Below are 20896 nucleotides of genomic sequence, written 5' to 3'. Positions count from 1 at the left end.
CCATCGCTCAGAGCAAAACCTCTGTCCCTGGCTCATCCCTGAAGCCACGGGGCATTACTGTGTGCTCAGGTAGTTCTTCCTCTCCTGATTCAAAGCTCCTTAAGGATTATATGATTATATAATTATAAATATGATATATTATGGATATAATTATGCTGCTGTAACAGCAAGACTGGCAGTGCAGGGGGAAGGAAGCTTGCCCTGCCTGCATCCCCCAGCGACACCCCCGTGTCAGAGGGGCAGGGGACAGACCCAAGGGGCTCTGGTGGCCTTTGCTGAAGAGAAAAAAAAAAGAAAAATTAAAAAAAAAACACGGAAAAGGGGACAAAAAAAAGCTATAAAAGGGCCATTTTCTCCCTGCCTTAGTCCCAAGGACTGCATTCCATCTTCATTTTCAGAAGTTATGTATTAAAAGATTAATTAACAGCGCTGGGCAGCTGTTGTCCGCCTGCTGCCTGTGCCAGGCACCGATGCTCCCCCAGGGACAGCAGGGAGTGACAGGGAATGTGCCCGGGGGCCTTCACACCAGCCCTGCTGGACTGGGCTCTGTTAAACGTGTGACAATTCTATTTAAACCCTTCCCATGCAGAGGCTGCCCAGGGGCACCCAGAGCTGCTGCAGAGAGCAGCTGGGACCTGCCCGAGGGTCCCTCCATGTCCTGGTGTGCCACAGCCGGGGCAGGGCTGGAGCCAGGAGGGCACAGGGCTCTGTCCCCCTCAGCTGGAGCTCTGCAGGGCCAGCTGTGCATCCCCTGGCACGGGAGGAGGCTGTGCCCAGCCCTGCCCGCTGCCACACCAGCGTGCTGAGAGATTTCAGCCTTTCTGTCTCAGCCTGGCACTGCCGGGTGGGAGCTGTGGCTCTGCTCAGCCACCAGCTGCCTCCCCCTGGCACGGTGCTAAAGCCTGCCCAAAGCTGCCTAAAACTGCCCAAAACTGCCCAAAGCTGCCCAAAACTGCCCAAAACTGCCTAAAGCCTGCCCAAAGCTGCCCAAAACTGCCCAAAGCTGCCCAAAACTGCCCAAAACTGCCTAAAGCCTGCCCAAAGCTGCTGCCCAAAGCTGCCCAAAGCTGCCCAAAACTGCCCAAAACTGCCTAAAGCCTGCCCAAAGCTGCCCAAAACTGCCCAAAGCTGCCCAAAACTGCCCAAAACTGCCTAAAGCCTGCCCAAAGCTGCTGCCCAAAGCTGCCCAAAGCTGCCCAAAGCTGCCCAAAACTGCCCAAAACTGCCCAAAACTGCCTAAAGTCTGCCCAAAGCTGCCCAAAGCTGCCCAAAACTGCCCAAAGCTGCCCCAAACTGCCCAAAACTGCCCAAAGCTGCCCAAAGCTGCCCCAAACTGCCCAAAACTGCCTAAAGCTGCCCAAAGTCAGCCAGGCTCCAGCCGGGCCCAGGGACCCCCTGAAACAGAGGGTGGGTGATGCACCCCACGGTGCCAGGGCACCCTGCAGTGTCTGTGTGCGCTTGAGAACAGCAAGGGAGAGCCGGAGCTGCGGGCACACGGCCAGGGGAGCCCCGCGGTGCCACATCAGGGCACGGAGAGGGGCTCGGGCACCGCCGGCTCTCTGCAGGGACAGAGCTCTGCCACATCCCCGGGGCTCTGCCACATCCCCGGGGCTCTGCCACATCCCCGGGGCTCTGCCACATCCCCGGGGCTCTGCCACATCCCCACGGCTCTGCCACATCCCCGGGGCTCTGCCACATCCCCGGGGCTCTGCCACATCCCCGGGGCTCTGCCACATCCCCGGGGCTCTGCCACATCCCCGGGGCTCTGCCACATCCCCACGGCTCTGCCACATCCCCAGGGCTCTGCCACATCCCCGGGGGGACAGGGACACCTGCAGTGCCTGCACTGCCAGCTCAGCCCTCAGGGCAGGCATCACCCCCCACCACCATCCCCGCGTTTCTCAGCGCCTCCCCACTCTCCTCGCCCCGTTTCGGCAGCGGGGAGCGAAACTGCCCGGAGAAGAGGCCGAGATGGGAAGGTGAGCAGTGCAAACCATCACTCCCCTCTGCTGCAGCTCCATCCCCTCAAGTGAGCTGCTCCGGGCCAGGGCACTGGGACAGACGCTGGGGACACACACGGACCCCGCTGGTCCCCTGCACGGTCCGGGTGCGCCGCAGATGGAAGAGGGATGCTCCCGGTACCCAGCCGAGCCTCAGCCTCTCTCCCTCACTCCAGGCAGGCAGCAGCTCCTGCCCACGCCTCCACCGGCAGCCCCTGCTTGTCCCTGGCACAGGAAGCCCTCAGGGGCTCCTGTCCCGTGGGTGACAGCAGTGCCACCCTGCCACCCCCTCCCGGCTTGGCAGCGCTGGCGGAAGGGCCGGCGGTGCCGCAGCCGCTCCTGCGTTGGCAGGCACGGCTCAGGAGAGGGAACAGCACCACCCGGGCTGGAACAAACCTCGCCAACTGCTGATGCCCCCCGAGCCCCATCCCCCGGAGCCCCTCTGCCCCGGCACAGGGCACGGCTCCTCTCGGGAGGGCGGCCCGCAGCGCGTGTTGAGCCTCCACCTTCCGCAGCCTGTTACGCCGCCTGCTCCCACCACTTCTATTTTTAAGGGTGAGAGCTGTGGTGCTCTGTCGTTTCCCCAATTCGAGCTCCTCTCTCCCAGCAGTTCCCCAAATTAGGCAGTTTCCACGGTAAAACACAGAAGCTGCCAGACGGACCCGAGCGGTGCCGGCAGAGCCCGGCTCCGCTGCCCCCAGCCCAGGGGATCCACTGGGAAATAAAATCCTCGGGCAAAGCAGGGTGGGGACTTGGCTAGCAGGTGCTGGGGTGATTTTCTGACACAAGGGATGGAAGGACATCGGGGCAAGGCTGCGGGCTCAGCCCCAAAGGGAAATCTCTCCTCCCCACGTGTTCCCTCTGCTCTGCTGAGCACAAGTTATCGGGTGGTTTGAGTGTTTTAAGTATCCCAGAAAGCTGCGGGAGTCCCCACAACTACAGAATCCCAGTCCCTGAGGGGATTTAAAAGCCCCGTGGACGTGGCACGTGGGGATGTGGGGTAGAGGAGGACTTGGCAGTGCTGGGGAACTGTTGGACTTGGTGATTCTTGGAGGCTTTTCCAACCTAAACTCTCCCATAAATGAGAGATGCCTGTGAACCAACAACCCGGGAGTGCCCTGGAAGCTGCAGGAGCATCTCCCGCAGGGGCAGGAGCTGTACTTACATCCGAGGCAGGGCCCTTGTCAGCACCGGGGCACGAGAAGGTGACGAACTCATGGCACCGCTTGTGCACCACGAAGCAGCAAACTGCAAAGAGAACACAGGGACAGCGTCAGGGGCACGGCACCGGCACCACGAGAGCCCAGAGGGAACAAAACCACGTCGGACTCCCCAGCGGCCCCAGCAGGGTTTCAAACCAAACCCGTGGCAGATTTTCAAACCAAACCCGTGGCAGATTTTTAAACCAAACCCGTGGCAGATTTTTAAACCAAACCCGTGGCAGATTTTTAAACCAAACCTGTGGCAGATTTTTAAACCAAACCCGTGGCAGATTTTTAAACCTTATGGAATATCCCCAGCCAGAGCGGGCGTTTTGGTAAAACTCAGCAGAACAAACAAAGTGTTGAGTGAACGTCAGAGGAGGGCTGGGAACACTTCTGTTCCTCTGAGCTCATTGTCACTCGCGGCACACGCTCTGAGGTCACCGCCGGGAATAAAAAGAGGGAGAATCTGGCGTTCGCGGGTATCTGAGCTGAAAAGTGCATGTGGCCAAAAATGGAAGATTGTACCGAAGGGAACAGGTGGGCAATTTTCCTCCCACAGCTCTGCTTTTCTTCAGCATCTCCCCAGCCTCCGTTTGCCAGACCAGAAGACACGCACATCTTCCTCCCCTCACACACGTCAATGACAGCCTTGCCCTTCTGGGAACGGCACGGGGAGATCAATCCCGACATGCCACTGCCCAGAGACTTCCAGCAGAAGTACCAGAGCTAAACCCCCATCCCCTAAACCACCAAACCCCTTCAGCACGTGCCTGCCTGGAGCTGCCAGCACTGTTTCTGCAGTTGGTGCAGCCAAAGCTCTCTATTTCAAGGCTGATTTTTCCCCAAATGCCAAATAAGCTCCTCACCTTCAGTGACAGACCCTAAAGAATCATTTGTCACTGTAGGTAGCGTCCACTGCTGGCCCAGATTCTCCTCCAAGGCTCTCAGCCCCTCTGGCCCTGCAGCTGGAGATGGCAGCACTGCTGGGGCTCGCCAGCTCTGGGGACCAGAGGCACCCCCTCGCAGCCCATGTCCCCTCTGTCACCTCCTGGCTGCCAGGGCTGGCCTGGGCCACCTGCACAGGGATGCTCAGCTCCGAGCATCCATCCCATGTCCCTCCCAACCATGAGACCTCAGCCCCGAGGGGCCCGAAGGGAGCCCAGGCAGGAATGGAACAAAGGGAACGAGCCCTGATTCTGAGGGGAGCCTGGGCACCACACTCTGCTCTGCCTCAGGGCTCTCCCACCTACCACATCCTCTCCTGGATTTCCCAAGAGCTGCAGTTACACTGAGTAAAAGCCTCTGGAAGATGAGGAGCAGGGACTGAGGTTTGGAGACAGCACAGGAACCAAAGTGAGCTGTGCGAGAACAGAGCAAGTTCCAGTTGCAGCAACATGGAACTTTTCCTAAGGAGCAAGGAAAAGGCAAGAGACATCAGCCATGAACCTCACAATCCCCTTCTTGTTCCCTGCTACATCCAGCTGTAAATTCATTTTCCTCTTCACATTTTCCATTGTGAACAGAAACAAACCCAGAAGGTTTTAGAGGCAGAACAGCTGCCAAGAGCTCTCTCCTTGCAGGACCTCTCACTTGCTTTTCTGAGTCAAACAAACAAACATTTTCTTGAAAGCATTGCTCACCATTTCTGTCATTTGTATATGGGGAGCAGGAGCATCTGGGAAGCAGGAAGGAAGAAATTAGAACTCTATTAGCAGGATTTCTCCTGAAGTGTGTGTACAAACTCAGCAAGCTCGGTGACACCCCGAGCACGGGCGCTGCTGCCAGAGGCTGGGCTGGGAGCATCCCAGAGGAGCTGGGATCATTCCTGCTCAGCAGAGGGAAGGAGATTGAGCTGAACTTACCTGAAACCAGGCTGAACTTACCATGGAAGGCTTTGGGTGGGAAGGGCCCTTAAAGGCCATCCCTGGCAGTGTCTCAGGCCAGGCTGGACGGGGCTGGGAGCAGCCTGGGACAGTGGGAGGTGTCCCTGCCACGGCAGGGGTGGCACTGGATGGGATTTAATGTCTCTCCCAACCCAAAGCATTCCAAGATTCTGTAATTCTAATCTATGGCAAGGATAACCCAGTGGCAGATGGGCAAGCAGAACACTTCCCCACACACCCAAGGCAAACCAGAGCTCCCTGCCCCCGGCAGCAGTCGGGGCTCTGCGTCCAGCACTCCCAAGGAAGCTCCACGTGCCTCAGAAGGATCCACTGGAACACCTCCCACGTGCTTAGGTGAGTGCTCCAGCCATGCAAAAGGAAAACAGGGCCAAGGGAATGACTCAGGAGCGGGATCTCATGTCAGTGATCCTGTCTCAGCTCCTGGATGTGACCTGCCCAGTGGATGTGAGGAGGTTGCAGAGATCTTCCCACTGCCGTGCCCTCCTGCTGTCATCACACTTCAGCAGTTTAAGCCCATGTCTTTGTCAGTTTAGAAACCCCAGCACGAGCAGCAGCTTTCCCAGGTTGCTAATTAGACAGTTAATTTGTAAATCTTATTATTTGGGTAATAAAGTTATCAAATCCCACTGGCTGGCTACAAACATCCCAAGTCATTTGTACACAACAAGAGTGAAAGATTAACCTTTGCCATTCCCTACTGCACCGTGCAGGAGCTTTTCCTGGCCCTAAACCAGGGCCAGCTCCATGGCAGGGCTCTGAGGAGACACCCCTGTCCTGGCAGGAGGGAAGGACACAAACCCCATGGAAGGCAAGAGGCAGAGCCCCGAGCCCAGAAACTCTCCACAGCCTCAGGGGATTTTCTGGAACACACATTTTTCACAGCAGCCCCAGCGCAGTGTCTCAGACCTGGAAAGATTTGCACCAAAACATCAGGGCAAGATCGCACTCCTCTGTTCCCTGGGATCCTGACACGGAAAAAAGATCTCCTGGAAGGTTGGGGTTGAAAGCTAAGAAACCACAACAGCAGCAGGGCATTCTCAAACCCTAGGAAACATCTTATTGTGGAGGATGAGGGGAGAGAAAATGCTAGAAAATGCTAACACAGTATTGCTTAAATATATATATATATATATACACATATACACACACATATATATATATATCTATATTCACACAGAGAAAGGCGTCTTGGCTTAAACCACTGCTCAAAAACCCTCCAGAAAAACCATAAAGCAGTTTCCCTGCTGATTCCCTGCTGATTCCAGAAGCTGCCAATCAGGAAAACCACATCAAAATGTGTTCCAGGGGTTTGAAGGCTGCAGAGCACACGTCTGGCTGCAGCTCCAGCAGGGGAAGGGCTGCTCTCAGCACAGCATCCCCCAGCTCCAGCTGCTCACAGGGGTGCAGGGGGACAGGCTGCAGAACTGCAGCTCCAAGCTGGGAGCAGCTGCTTCCCTGCAAATCCCTGCAGCAGCACAGGCTGCAGATCCCGGGAGCTGCATTCCCTGCTCCTGCAGGATATTCCCTCCTCTCCCGTTTACACCGTGTCAACAAGCTCGGGAGCTCTCCCTGCCGTGCCTCACCTCGCTCCCCTCCCCTCACACGCTCGGGTGCTTTGCCCAACATCCAACCATGCCCAAGGATTTGCTCTCAGAATACAAAATCCCTCCCGGGCCAGGGTTTCTGCCCAGGAAAAGCCCTTTCCCAAAGCTTTCCTTACCCAGGCTACCCTGGGAGCCAGCCCAACGCAAGCACAGCTATTCCCGGGAATCTGGAAGCCCAGGAAAGGCTCAAGCCAGCGTTGGCAAACTCCTGAGAGTGCTGAGCCCACGCTGGGGAGCACAAAGCCCTGGCATGGCTGGCACACGGAGGAGCAGGGCACGCTCGGGGTGACAAACGCTCTGTGCCCCTGCTCGCTCCGGCACACGAGGTGGGACCGGCCCCATCTCCCCCACGGAACATCCTCAGCTGCAGGAAAAGCATCCAGCCCTCCCCAGAGCCGAGACAAACGGCTCCTGCAGGAGCCAGCCCTGCCTTCCACTCCATCTCCATTTGGCGCTCTAATTTCATTGCATGAACTCCTTGTCCCAATGTTCTCAAGAAGGGAATAATCCATTTTGCCGAGTCCTTCGCGAAATGAGTAATTCAGGGATGTCACCTCTGGAGCTTCCTGAGTCCACCCCTTCCCAGAACACGCATTCCCAGCACAGGGAAGCCTTTGTTCCCCTCCGTCAGGCCGGGGAGAGGTCTGGAAGCACCAGGAACAGTCTTGGATACAGCATGTCAAGAAAGGGAGACAGATGGAGGGTTAACAGAGACAGAAGAAGGTTCAAGCAAGATTCATCTAAAAATCAAAGCCAGGGAGGAGTTCAGCCATCCCCAGGGAGCTGAGGGAGCTGAGCTTTGGCAGATGGCTCCAATATCAGGGAAGCTCAAAGATTATTTCAAGCATATCTCAGTGTGGAGCTGCTCCCTCCCAACCTGTGGATATTCTCATTTGGATAACGACTCCACTTCCCAGCGAACAACAGCTTTAGGAAACAGCTTGGAATTCAGATTAGCAAAACTGAAGGAAACAAAATAACACCAAAAGAAATGAAAAAAGAAAAAGAAAAAGCCTTTTAAAGGGAGCTTTGTGTTGCTCCACCTACGCTGGCCAAACCCCCGGGGTCAGAGGCACCAGCCTGGCCCTGCTGAGGGACCCGAACGTGCCCCAGGCAGAGCTGCCCATGCCTTCCCATTCCATGCTGGAAAATCACACTCACGACATCAAACAGAGGCAGTGAAACATGGTAATCATAAAATAAGGGGAAAGAAGGGCTCCAGGAGGGGAAGTCCTGAATTTCTGACAGCGCTTTACAGCTTTTAATCACTTAGAGCACACAGAGAGAGAAGCTGAGCTAAAATTTGCACTCTTTGGATTTAATCCCCAGCTTTGGTTAAAAGCTTTCTGGGGTTCTTACAGCACAACAATCTTCAGCTCCTCAGACTTCAGCGGTTTCCCCCTGTCAGCTCCAGAGGGACAGAGTGAGAACAGCTGTGAGCACAGGGATTTCTGGACGGCACCAGGAACAGCTCCAGGGATGGGGATGGGCTCCTTGGCTGGGGGACCAGGGCAGGGACACCAGGGCTGCCCTCCCTGCCCGGCTCTGGGTCTGCTCCACCACGGAATGAGAAACCTCTGTCCCCTGGAAAACACCAGAATCCTGCTGATCTCCCTGCTGGGAACACGGCCCCAGCACGGCAGCACTGGGATGAGGGAGGAGGAAAAGCCACTGATCCCATCTGAGGGATGAGGGAAGGGAAGGGAAGGGAAGGGAAGGGAAGGGAAGGGAAGGGAAGGGAAGGGAAGGGAAGGGAAGGGAAGGGAAGGGAAGGGAAGGGAAGGGAAGGGAAGGGAAGGGAAGGGAAGGGAAGGGAAGGGGAAGGGAAGGGAAGGGAAGGGAAGGGAAGGGAAGGGAAGGGAAGGGAAGGGAAGGGAAGGGAAGGGAAGGGAAGGGAAGGGAAGGGAAGGGAAGGGAAGGGAAGGGAAGGAAGGGAAGGGAAGGGAAGGGAAGGAAGGGGAAGGGAAGGGAAGGGAAGGGAAGGGAAGGGAAGGGAAGGGAAGGGAAGGGAAGGAAGGGAAGGGAAAGGGATTATCCTTAAGGAAAAGGGGGGAAATGGGGAGAACATGAGGCTCCTCTTCTGTGAGGCCTCCCCAGCTCATTTCTCTGGAAGGCTCTGCTTGCCAGAACAGCTAAAGAGATTTCAATCCCAGGGAGTGATTCTTCCCCAGCCCAGTTAATCCTGCACCACTGGGACACAGAAACCTCCATCACAGCCCCGAGGGGGCCCAGCCTGGCAAACCAGTGCCAAGAGAGGTGTCATCGAGTTCCAGGAAGATAAAACTGCATTTCCTGGGGTTTCCAAAGCAAAAGCAGCAGGATGTATCTTTTTTAAGTCCTACAATCATCCAGCCATCACAAAAGCAATTGGCACTGTCCCTTCTGCTCCCTGGGAGGTTCCAGCAGCAGGGCCTGGAGCAGGGACCCCATGAGAGCCCCTCAACAGGCTCACCCCTGATGGAGCATGGACACAAACACGTGTGGGAGTCCCCTGGCCAATGCCATATCCCGGTTTGAAGGGAGGGCAGGATGTTCCAGCTCCTCCTGGCCTCCCAAGGCCTTTCCAGGTGAGGAGCTCAGCGTTGGGAATTGGGAATTACATCCCTGAAGGGCAGGAATCCTGCTTTGTGCAAGTGGGAGAGACCCCAGAAGGCAGGGCCAGGCACCTGCCCCCTCCTGCAGCCCCAACAGGAGGAAATATCCCATTTTGCTCCCAGGGAATGGCATCACCCAAGCTGCAGCAGCATTCTGCTGTCAGAGCTGGGTACAAGCAGCACCTGCAGCTTCTTGGGTCAGCAAAACTCCTGTGAACCCAGATCCCAGCAGAGCTGTGAACCCAGATCCCAGCAGCTCTGTGAACCCAGATCCCAGCAGAGCTGTGAGCCCAGATCCCAGCAGAGCTGTGAATCTGTGAGCCCAGATCCCAGCAGCTCTGTGAGCCCAGATCCCAGCAGAGCTGTGAGCCCAGATCCCAGCAGCTCTGTGAACCCAGATCCCAGCAGAGCTGTGAATCTGTGAGCCCAGATCCCAGCAGAGCTGTGAACCCAGATCCCAGCAGCTCTGTGAACCCAGATCCCAGCAGAGCTGTGAGCCCAGATCCCAGCAGAGCTGTGAGCCCAGATCCCAGCAGAGCTGTGAGCCCAGATCCCAGCAGAGCTGTGAGCCCAGATCCCAGCAGCTCTGTGAACCCAGATCCCAGCAGCTCTGTGAACCCAGATCCCAGCAGAGCTGTGAGCCCAGATCCCAGCAGAGCTGTGAACCCAGATCCCAGCAGCTCTGTGAACCCAGATCCCAGCAGCTCTGTGAACCCAGATCCCAGCAGAGCTGTGAGCCCAGATCCCAGCAGAGCTGTGAGCCCAGATCCCAGCAGAGCTGTGAGCCCAGATCCCAGCAGAGCTGTGAACCCAGATCCCAGCAGCTCTGTGAACCCAGATCCCAGCAGAGCTGTGAACCCAGATCCCAGCAGAGCTGTGAGCCCAGATCCCAGCAGAGCTGTGAACCCAGATCCCAGCAGCTCTGTGAACCCAGATCCCAGCAGAGCTGTGAACCCAGATCCCAGCAGAGCTGTGAGCCCAGATCCCAGCAGAGCTGTGAGCCCAGATCCCAGCAGAGCTGTGAACCCAGATCCCAGCAGAGCTGTGAGCCCAGATCCCAGCAGCAGAACCAGCCCCAGCAGCTGGGGAGGAGGGACAGGGAGGCTGCTCTGCCTGTGCTGCTGAAAGGGACATCTTTAACATTCCTCTTTTTTCATTGAAAGGGGTTGAGTATTTTGAGCCCAGCCACGTGCTTTTAGGAGGACTTCATGAACAAAACACCCAAAACCGCCTGCAGTTTTCCATGAAATACCATAATGAATTGACAACATCCTCTGCATGACAATGAATGTGCTGGAGCCGGGCGGGATGAGGAGCATCAATCATCGCCGGCAGTGGAAGAGGAGTGGGTGGGGATGGGGACGGTGACAGCAGCAGAGCTGGGATCAGGAGAGCCCTTCCTTGTGGCACGGATGTTCCAGAGCCCCAGCGAGAGCCCCTCGGGCACAGGGGCAGCTCCGGGCAGCAGCACATGCAGCCGGCCCAGGAACCTGTGCCACATCTGGATGTGGCAGAGGCTGAGCTCCTCCACCCAGGGCACGGCACGAATCCAGCTCCTGCTTCCCCTCCAAATTCCTTGGGTCAAGAAAGCTGTTTGGGAGCAGCGGGCGGAGCATCCCGACCTCCAGAGCCACCTGGGGGAACAGCCCTGTGCCCAGCCCCACCACAAAACAAGCTCTGGGGAGAGCTCCAGCAGCTCCTGGAGAACTCCAGAGCACTCCTTTGCATTGTGGGGTGGCCCCAGGGCACGCAGGAACCAGCACTCACCCAGTCCCCAAATCCTGCTGCCCCCAGGACACCTCCAGGGCGGGCAGGGAGGCTCCAGGGCAGGAGAGAGGAGCGGGCACTGTTTCCCTGCAGGAACCTCTGTCCCTGCCCGGAGCCCGGAGCGAGCTCCCCCGGCCCTCGGTTACAGCCTGCTCACTCACCGCGACAACAGCTCGTTCTGCAAGCTGGGGTTTGCTTCTTTCCACCTTAACAATCCCTTCTAACCTGTTCATTAAGGGCCTGGAAGGTGGCCCTGGGATCCGGGTGGGAGGAGGTGGGCACGGCGAGGCTGCAGGGGACAGCCCCACCCTGGGGCCACCACGGTGGCGGCGAGCAGGGACACCGATGGCTTGGGGACAACAGGCAGTGGAGGAGGAACAGCTGGAGGTGCTGGCCAAGGTCAGGCAGAGGAGAAACTTCTGAGTGCAGAACTGATGGCCAGACTTGGTTTGTACCTCGGGCAAACGGGGACAGGATGCTCTGCAGCCCCTCTGAGCCCAGAGCCTTTGCACGGGGCTGGGGTCTGGGTCCCTGGGGACGCCCCTGCCACCCGCAGCCAGCTCCATCACAAACACCCCCACAGCCTGCGGAGCAGCCCCAGCCCTACAAAGACACCCTCAGCATCTCCACCAGCGGGAGATGAAAAATAACTACTCTGTGATTAATCAAAGCCCCGAGGGAGCAGATTAAACGGTCTTGGCAATTAGTTCTGGATTTCTTCCGAAGGCGCTGGAAGCCAGTGGAAAGCTGCTGCAGTCCCTGAGGATGAGCACCGAGTCCTCCTAAAACCCTGCACCAGTTACACAACTCGCTGTGGCGATGTGTTAAATTACAGATGGTCTCAATTAAAAGTGCAGAGATGGAAAGGAGGCTCGGAAAAAAAAAAAAAAGAAGCAGAAATCCTCCACACGAGAAGAAAGAGAAGATCATTAAAAACTTGGCAGCCTACTTTGACTCTGGTGACCTGGTAATTTAATATTGTAATTGAAACTCCGGGTCAGACTCTTGAGAGGAGGGAGAAATATGGAAAGGTATCCCGGCAGGATCAGTGCTGCCCAGAGGAGAGGTCAGGCACTAGGAGAGGGCAGTCCCAGCACAGATAACCCACCACCAGCCCAGCTGTGGCTCTGGCAGCTCCAAGCCCCAGAAGATGCCTGCTCGCCTGCTTTGAGGCCATTCCTTTTTGTCACAGCACATTAATCCTGTTCAAGGCAGATAAAAACCCAAAGTGCTAATAATGTAACTCAGTTAAAGCTGGATTTTGTAGCTTATCTCCAAGACAGAGAGGGGAACTTCATTTTCTTCCTTGCATCCCCCACTTCCCCTTAATTTTGAGTATTTTGAGCACTGTCCTGTTTCCAAAAGCAGAGCCTGAGTGGCTGTGCCCAGGGAGCACTGCCTGCACCTCCAAACAGGAGAGGAGGAGGAGGAGGAGGGACATTGGGCTGGAGAGGAGTCTTTTGGCACTCAAAGGGTCCCAATTCCAGCTGTGCCTGCAGCTGGTCCCAGCACTGGTGTCACAAGCCCTGGTGGTGGCCAGAGCCAGAGGGGACACAGCCTGGGGACAGGGACACCCTGCAAGGTGAGGGGATTAGGGAGCCCTTCCAAAGGGTTCTTCCAGAGCCCTCATCTTCCCTCCAGGGCTGTGAGCCGAGAGTCAGAGCCCAACACCAGCCCCACAAACATGAACAATTTCAGCTCTTGGAATGAGGCACCATCAGGAGCAGAGCTCAGAGCTCCTGTGCAGCGAGGGCTGGGAGGAATTTGTACCCTGCTAAAGAGCACGGGCTGTAATCCTGCTCCCTTCTTCATTTCTAAAAAAAACACAAAGCTGCACGGTCCCTTTGCTTTCCAGGAAGTGCAGAAAACAAAAATAATCATGAATACAACAGAAACATATTTTTTTGTGTCCGATATGAAGAGTAATGACTTCCCTGCTGCTGCCTCAGGCTTATTCTGAGCCGGCAGCGTCCTGGAAGGGCTCGTTCTCCATACACCCAGCAATGTTCCAAGGGTTTCTTGAACACCCAGGAATGTGAACAGCCCCATTTAACGACAAGTGAAGGCATCAATTAGCCAGGGCCCCGGTAAGGTGGAGCTGCCTGCAGAGGATTTCTTTGGTGTTGTGATTGTGTTGCTGTGTTGCACAGCCCTGGATTTCCAGCACCAGCCCCTGCCCGTGTCCCCTGCGCAGCCACACCGCCGGCACAGCTCCTCCCTGGTGACCAGGCACAGGAACCCCTGGCATGAACCTGAACCAGAAGGTTTGAAAGACCCCTCCTGATCCCAGTTTGCCCTGGGAGCACTTTAGGCACAGGCACAAAGAGCTCCTGCCATAACACAGCTCCTGTCCCTGCCACCGCACAAACAGAGCGCTCAGACAGCCTCAGGACACTTCTCTGTCCTGCTCTGGCCTCTCTCCTGTTGGGCTTGGCTCGTTATTTCAAGCCCTTGCTCCTGCTGCACGGCACAGCTCAGCACCCCAGCTCTGACCCAGGACAGGGCTTCCCTTGGCTTTGCCTTCCCAGGTCCCCTGTAAGAGCAGGGTGTCCCCAGAACTCTGCAGCTGAGGGGCTTCCTGCACCTCCAGCTCCCCCAGTTCCCCCAGTTCCCCCAGCACCCCCAGCACCCCCAGCTCCCCCAGCACCTCCAGCTCTCCCAGCTCCCCCAGTTCCCCCCAGCTCCCCCCAGCTCCCAGAGCTCCCCCAAGCTCTCCCAGCACCCCCAGTTCCCCCCAGTTCCCCCCAGCTCTGCTCGCCCAGCCCTGGCAGCGTTGCCACAGCAGCTCCATCTGCTCGGGCAGTGCTGACTCACAGTGCCCACGCTCCAGCCCGGCCCCCCACGCTCTGCACCCTCCCACAGCACCCAGCCTGGGGGGCTGAGCACCCAGCAGCCGCCCTGCGAGCCACGGGCTCAGCCAGGAGCTGCTCCATGGGCATTAAGGTTCTTTTAAAATAGAGGAGAAATAAAATCAAGTATTATTTGGTCCTCGCTGTCTGTGCTTTAAGGAGCTCCCCACTGCCACAGTGGGAGGATCAAACACCCCAGGCTGCCGCAGGCAGGGGAGGGATGTTCTCCATCACCAGTTCTCACCAAAGCACCTCTCCAAAAAGCCACCAGCAGCTCTCACCCCCCAGCACAGAGTCTCCAAACAAGCACCCATCAGGCAGCACCAGGAGCCAGGGAAGCAGCAGCAGCCCAGAGGAAGGGGATGGAACACTGGAGAGCCCCTTCCCTCCAGCAGCCCCTCCGTGGGGCAGCAAACACGAGAGCAGAGCCACAGCCAGCGGCTCCAGTGGCACAGGAGGTGCTGTCACAGGCAGCCACAGGATGTTTGTCTGGCAGTCTGGAGCCAGGCTCTGCCCCGGGCACACACTGGGTCTGTGGCTGAGCAAGGCACAGAGCACTGCCCTGATCCCATGGACAGCCAGGCCACAGACCCTGATGGGAAACAGCTCAGGGCATGCTCCTCGGGAACATATTATTCCTATTTCACAATCCTGTTCACAACGGCAGCCAGGTCAGGCACAGATTTGTCCTGGTGATGCAGCTGGCAGGATCCAGCCCTGAGCATCATCCCCAGTGCATCCCTGAATCCTCCCAGGATCCAGCCCTGAGCATCATCCCCAGTGCATCCCTGAATCCTCCCAGGATCCAGCCCTGAGCAGCATCCCAGCACATCTCCTGCACCCCGGGGTCCCTCTGCCAGCGCCATCCCAGAGCCATCACCCCGCAGGGCACGCTGTGGACAGCCCCCAGCTCCCTGAGCAGCCTCCAGCTCCACTTTACGTAACAAAGGGGATGTTAAGAGGGAAGGACACGGCGGGTGAGGCTGGCAGGGCACGGCTCTGCCGAAGGCTCCCGAGCTGCAGCTGACACAGGACACGCCAGGGACGGGCCAGCAGCCCCAGCACAGCTCTCAGGGACAATTTGCTGTTTTGGGAACACTTTGTGCCAGGTGCTCTGTGGACCCCATCACCCAGCACTGAGCCTCCAGCACTTGTGCCGAAGTGTCAGGGAAAAGCAGCGAGGGGAGGGACCCCAGGCACCTTCAGGCACCTTCAGGACCCCCTCCCAGGCAGCCTCCGACCAGCTCTGCATCCCTCAGGCAAAATCCCCCAAAAACACCACACCGGGAAATGTTTCACATGCTCGCCTAATTTCCCCATAAAAATGGGAAATGAGACCATGGCAACCCTCGCTGAAGTCGCAGCCTCTCCCCACTGCTCCTTCCTCTCCCTCCTCCTGCAGTGCTCCAGTCCCAGTTTGTGTTGTGAAGAAACTCCCACGGGATTTGTCCTGGGACAGCCGATCCCTCGGAAAGCCTCGGAGCGCTGCCTCCCACCACAAGACGAGACGAAGGCTGGTGAGGAGAGCAGGCAAAAACACACCACAAAAAAATCTCAATGATTTGGAGAACTTCCAATTGAGGAAAAAAACCATTTATCAAGCACGGGCCTTTTCACACGAGAACAGACAGCAGCACTGAGGATCAAGGGCAGCCTGGGCAGAGCCAAAGCCCAAGGAAAGGAGAGGATGGATGGATGCCCACAGGATGCTGGAGACAGGCAGGCTGAGCTCGGGGCAGCAGGAGCCCTCAGGGACACTCAGCAGCACCCAGCAGCCTCCCAGGCAGTCTCACCCCCACGGACACTGCTCTGCCCAGCTCTGCCATAAATCAGGCACGGACAGGGCAGGGCACGGAGCTGCAATCCCCCCCAGTTTTGTTCCAGCAAAAACCCGGCCCCTCCCTGCTGTCAGAGCTCCCCAAAATACAGCCCCTGCACAGGGAATGGCTGATGGAGCACTCCAGTCATGGCTGGAGCATCCATAACCTGCCCTCCACCAGCGTCCAGCCCTGCTCAGCCCTAAGCTCGTGGGAGGGAGGGAGGGAGGGAAGGAGCTGCCAAGACGGGAAATGCTGCCCGATGCTGTGCAGGAAATAGCAGCTCCAGCAAAGGCAGGGCAGGAGCACACGGTGCTTGGGCCACCCTGGGGATGCTCGTTCCCCCCTCCTGATGGGGGTTTGGCTCTCCTTGGCTCGGCTGATGCTCATCCTGCCAGGGAGGCAGACCCCTGGCACCGGGCTCACCCCGCCTGCCAGCCCAGCCTGGAGGGAGCTCCCGGGGATGTGGCACCTTGCTGGGCACGGAGAAGGAGGGAGGGAAGGAGGGAGGGAAGGAGGATGCTGGCTGCTCTCCTGGGCCCCAGCCAGGAGAAGAATGCTCACTTCCCGGGAGAGGTTTGCCAGCAGCAGCACCACGAGCAGCAAAACCTCCCAGCGCTGACCCTCGCAGGCCGGGCACTCCCACGCTCCAGGGAGGGGAGGGGATTCCACGGGGTCTGCTTGGTTCTCCTGCCTGGAAAACAGGCCCTCACCTGCTGCCAGGCTGCAGCGCTGGGTGCTCCTGCAGCAACATCTCTGCCTTCAAGACACTCAAAGGGCTGCAGCTGGCAAGATGCTCGTGTACTTGGCACCGTGTTTGATGCTCCACGGATAAGATATTAAAATAACATTTCCAACACGCAGATTTACTGTGTCTGCTCCCTCCTCGCTCCAGCCAGAGCTGTTTAGAGCAGGGTTTTATTGATGCTGCCAGACAGGCAGCGCAGAGCTGGAGGAGTCACCTTGCTACGGGAGGAGTGGGCAGCTCTGTCCCGGGGATCTGTCTGTCCCTGTCCCCTGCAGCTCTGGGATGCAGCAGCGTGGGACGAGCTCAGGAACCTGCTCAAGGTGATGGCCATGGAGAGCTGGGACAGAGGAGCACCAGCCCTCAGCCAAGGTCAGCAGAGAAGTGAAATCAGACACTACCTGCAGGATCACATTAAGGGAAGTGTTTTCAAACACATTGCTGGGGAGGAGGAAGTCAAACCTGCTCCATGTTTTACCTTACGTTAAAAGAAATCATTTAGGTGAATTTTATTTTAACAAAGTGGCTGAAGCATTTTCCTTCTGCTGTCCTAAAAAACTCCCTCAACGCTGGGACCGAGTTTGCTGTTTGTGGGGAACAGTCCTGTGCAATCACACACCACTGGGCTCAGCGAGAACGTTATCTGGGCTGGCAGCTGCAGGAGGAGAGGACGAGAGAAAAGAGAGGAGCTGTTTTATTTACATGGAGCTCTGCAAAGAGCTCTCCTGGCTCACTGTGCCCGTCCACGTCCCTGCTGGCCAGTACAACTTTATTAATGTTTACGATATGCCCTACTTTCCAACGCAGCTCTGGCCCGCTGAAAGAATCCATTTGCATTTTTAATGAAATTTGGATAAGCAATTTAGCGGCTCCCCAGCTCGCCGGGCTCTGGAACCCTCCCCAAAGGCCAGGGACCGCAGCCCCCGGAGCTCCTGCCAGCCCTGCTGTCACCCAGAGCCAGGAGGGGACATGTCATCCCAATTCTGTGCTGGCACAGCTGGCACAGCTGGCACAGCTGGCACAGCTGGCACAGCACCTGCCCCAGCCAGCGCCCAGAGGCAGCTCTGCAGCCAGTCTGCTTTAATAAAGTGATAAAGGGGAAAGCTCCTTCATAAGAGACTAAAGTGGGACAATAAAAATCTGTGAGCTCGGCCAAAACGTCTCCCAGCTGTTCTGCAGCACTTTGGAGGAACAAAACGGGGCAGATGTCAGAAACAGTGAGTTGTGCTGAGCTGTGTGCCCCCAGCCACGCGTGCAGCTCTCACCGGCCCCTTCCCACGTCCCCTTTGCTGAGCAGAGGAGAAGGGAGGAACCTCTGTGCTGAGGAGCTGTCAGCAGAGCAGGACCAGAAGGAACAGAAGCTCCTGCTAACTCCTTGCAAGTTGCAGCTCCAGCTCCCACATGAGCTGTGTGCCCAGTTTTCCCATGCCACCAGTTTGATTTTTGGAAAAAAAACCTGATCTTCAGCAGAAGAGATGCTCACCCTTTACCTGTGACACACCACAGGGCCAGGCCACCTCACCAGGGCAGGAAAATCAGCTGCAGCCACTGCATCAATCAAATCAAGAATTCCACCCCAGTTCCAGCAGTTTTCCCAGCTGGAGTTTCCCCTTTGTTTTGGAAGGGATGTCGGTGCAGAATCCCCACAGCAGCAGCTCCTGCAGAGCGCAGGGAATGCAGCAGAGATGGCCCCGGTGCAGCCCTGCCCAGCAGCCTCCCTGCAGGAGGAACAACCTTCCCAGCAGACCAAAGGCTGCCTGGACCTGCTGGGGCTGAACCCAACAGCCCAACATCCCACTGAGGGGACGCTGTCCCTCCCCGCTGCCTCCAAAGCTCCCGCAAAGCCACTCAAAAGTTCTGGCCAACACCGGCTTGTGTCTGCTGGAAGAGCCTGGGGCCACAAAACCCCTAAAAGAGGTGCCCGTTCAAGCAGATCTGATTCCAGCGCTGTCCACAGGGCCTGTCCCTCGCACCTGAGCCCCACTGACCGTCCCCAGGGTCCCCCCAGCTGCCGCCTCCTGCCCTTCGCTCGCAGCCGCATCCCAGCCCCAGCCCCAGCCCAGATTGGCAGCTGCTCGGGGGCGGTTTTCCATCTCTGAGCGCACGGCACCCGCTCCTCAGCACATGATCGAGTAATAAATATTTGGAAAGATCTGTTATTTTTGCATAAACAGTCACAACACATTGGCGAGGCTGGGGAAGGAGCCGGCTCCTCGCTGCCGAGCCCCGGCTCCGCTCCCGCCTGCCCAGCGCCCGCAGGGCGCTCCGAGGGATGCGCGACTCGCTCCTCCCGAGCTGCGGAGCCTCCCGGTGCCTCACCCGGCATCTCTTCAGCCTCTCTGAGCCCCACCAAAGCTCTGCAGGAGCGCAGCTCCATCACCTCTCCCAGTTCCCTTTCCGTAAAATCACGGAATGGCTGAGGCTGGAAGGGATTTCTGGAGGTTTGTCTTGTCCAGCCCCTCTGCTCAGCCAGGGCCACCTGCCCAGGACCATGCCCAGCCGCCTTTGGAGTATCTCGGAGAAGGGAGACTGCACACCCTGTGTGGGCGGCCTGTCCCAGCCCTCCCCTTGCCATGGGACTGCTGCAACACAGAAACCTCAGGCTCCTCTTCCCCTGCATGTCCTGGCTGCTCCCATCCCCAGCACCATCAGCCTGGAAAATCTGCCAAAGGCTCCCGAGCCCCCACGCAGCTCTGAGCTGGAATCAATTCGGTTCTTCTGTAAATCACTGCCTGCACCACAGGCAGCTTATCCTGAGAATTATGGAGACTGGAGCTAAGGGAGGGGAAGCAGGTTCAGCCCAGGACTCAAACCCACTTGCCAGCCACCCTGAGGGAAGCTGTTCTCTGCCCTTCGGACTCTGGAACATCAAACACCCACCAAAAGGTGCCCCCACAAAAGTTCATGTTTTATACCCTGCAAGGATGCTAATTCACAGCAAAATGGTTCTCAAATATATTACATTTATAGAATTACATATTTACATGGCTGGATCTCCTCCTGGACTGCACGTTCTCCTGCCTCACATCATCCTTCCTCCTTCAGCAGCTCCAGGACCTTCCTCCCCTCCCACCCTCACCAGGCACTGCTGCTGGGCCGTGGCCCAGTGTGACACCCACCTGCGTCAGCTCTCTTCCAACCTGGGGGCCATTAATAACAATTACCTCGTAATTCTCTTTCATTATCATATTATTTTGGATGGCAAAGGCTGACCCCAGCATATTCAGCTCGTTAATGGAATTACAGCTCCTTCCGCAGCCCTGGGCAGGGAGCGAGAGCTGCAGCCCTGGATGCTGGAACTGCCCTGTCCCTCCCTGGGAGCTGCTGGAACTGCCCTGTCCCTTCCTGGGAGCTGCTGGAGCTGCCCTGTCCCTCCCTGGGAGCTGCTGGAACTGCCCTGTCCCTCCCTGGGAGCTGCTGGAACTGCCCTGTCCCTCCCTGGGAGCTGCTGGAACTGCCCTGTCCCTCCCTGGGAGCTGCCCTGTCCCCTCTCCGTGAGCTGCTCTGTCCTCTCCCTGTGAACTTCCCTATCCCCTCTCCATGAGCTGCTGGAGCTGCCCTGTCCCTCCCTGGGAGCTGCAGGACAAGGACACTGCTCCAGGGCTTTGTCTTTGCTCAGGGAGCAGCTTTTCCCCCTCCCCAGCTCGCTCTGGGTTCCCACCCTGCCAAGCCCTGCCCGGCTCCCTCGGAGAGCATCGCTGTGGATCCCAGCACAGGCTGCAGCCGTGCAGAGCTGCAGGCTCCCCCGCACCCAGCAGTGATCAGGGATGGCTGAAGCAGGGCTCGGGTGCCAGCCCAGCCTTTTCCTCTGCAGGGTGTTTGCAGACCCACAGCCCCAGCTCCTGACTGCTGTCCCAGCTCCTGGGGAACGTTCACATCTCACTTCAGAGCAGCTCTTTGCTGTGCAGTTCTAACTCAACACAAACTCTTTTTGCTGCTCTTTTCCGTGCTGCAGCTTCCCAAAGGAGCAGGAGCGAGCTCTGGGGCCCTGGGGAGCGCAGGGGGCTCGGGAAGGGCTGGAGCTGTGGCCCCACACCTGGCTCCCATCCCCACCCAAACAAGCCACTTCCGTGGGGGTTCGCAATGCAGGAAAGGGTTTTCAGAAGCAAGAGAGGGTGAGCAAGCTCCCAGAAGCAGACACAGAATCAGAACTTCTCGTGGTGTTGTTCGGATTCTGCAGTGCCCCTTCAAGAGGGCCAAGCTCACCAAGACAAATTTCAGCTGGGCTAACGTGGCTGCAGAACAATTCCTGTGGAGCTGCTTGCTCCAAGTCCAGGATTTGGCCTACATAAGATCCCATCAGCACGCTGCTGACGTCCCTTCCGTGAGGAAGGAACATTCTGGACGGTGTTTGTTAGAAAAACCAAATGTAACGAAATACCAGGAGCGCTGAGCATCTCCCCCATCCTGC

The 20896-nt window shown here is 57.5% G+C and overlaps 1 protein-coding gene across 3 annotated transcripts in view; it reads right to left on the bottom strand.

Annotated features, from left to right (window-relative positions):
- Positions 1–20896, bottom strand: part of PRKCB (protein kinase C beta) — a 103392-nt gene that overhangs the window by 60526 nt on the left and 21970 nt on the right. For all 3 annotated transcript variants that reach the window (XR_015774070.1, XM_005523101.3, XM_005523100.3), the window contains exon 3: positions 3166–3248. Coding sequence is in view for 2 of the 3 variants with exons in the window: in XM_005523101.3 (XP_005523158.1) it covers positions 3166–3248 (83 nt within the window). In the remaining variant the exon portion in view is untranslated. The remainder of the gene's footprint in view (positions 1–3165; positions 3249–20896) is intronic.

Source organism: Pseudopodoces humilis, chromosome 18, assembly GCF_049639895.1.
Source record: "Pseudopodoces humilis isolate 2021_Gansu_Grassland_sample_001 chromosome 18, ASM4963989v1, whole genome shotgun sequence".
Classification (NCBI taxonomy): Eukaryota; Metazoa; Chordata; class Aves; order Passeriformes; family Paridae; genus Pseudopodoces; species Pseudopodoces humilis.
This window is presented reverse-complemented; position numbering and strand designations above follow the sequence as displayed.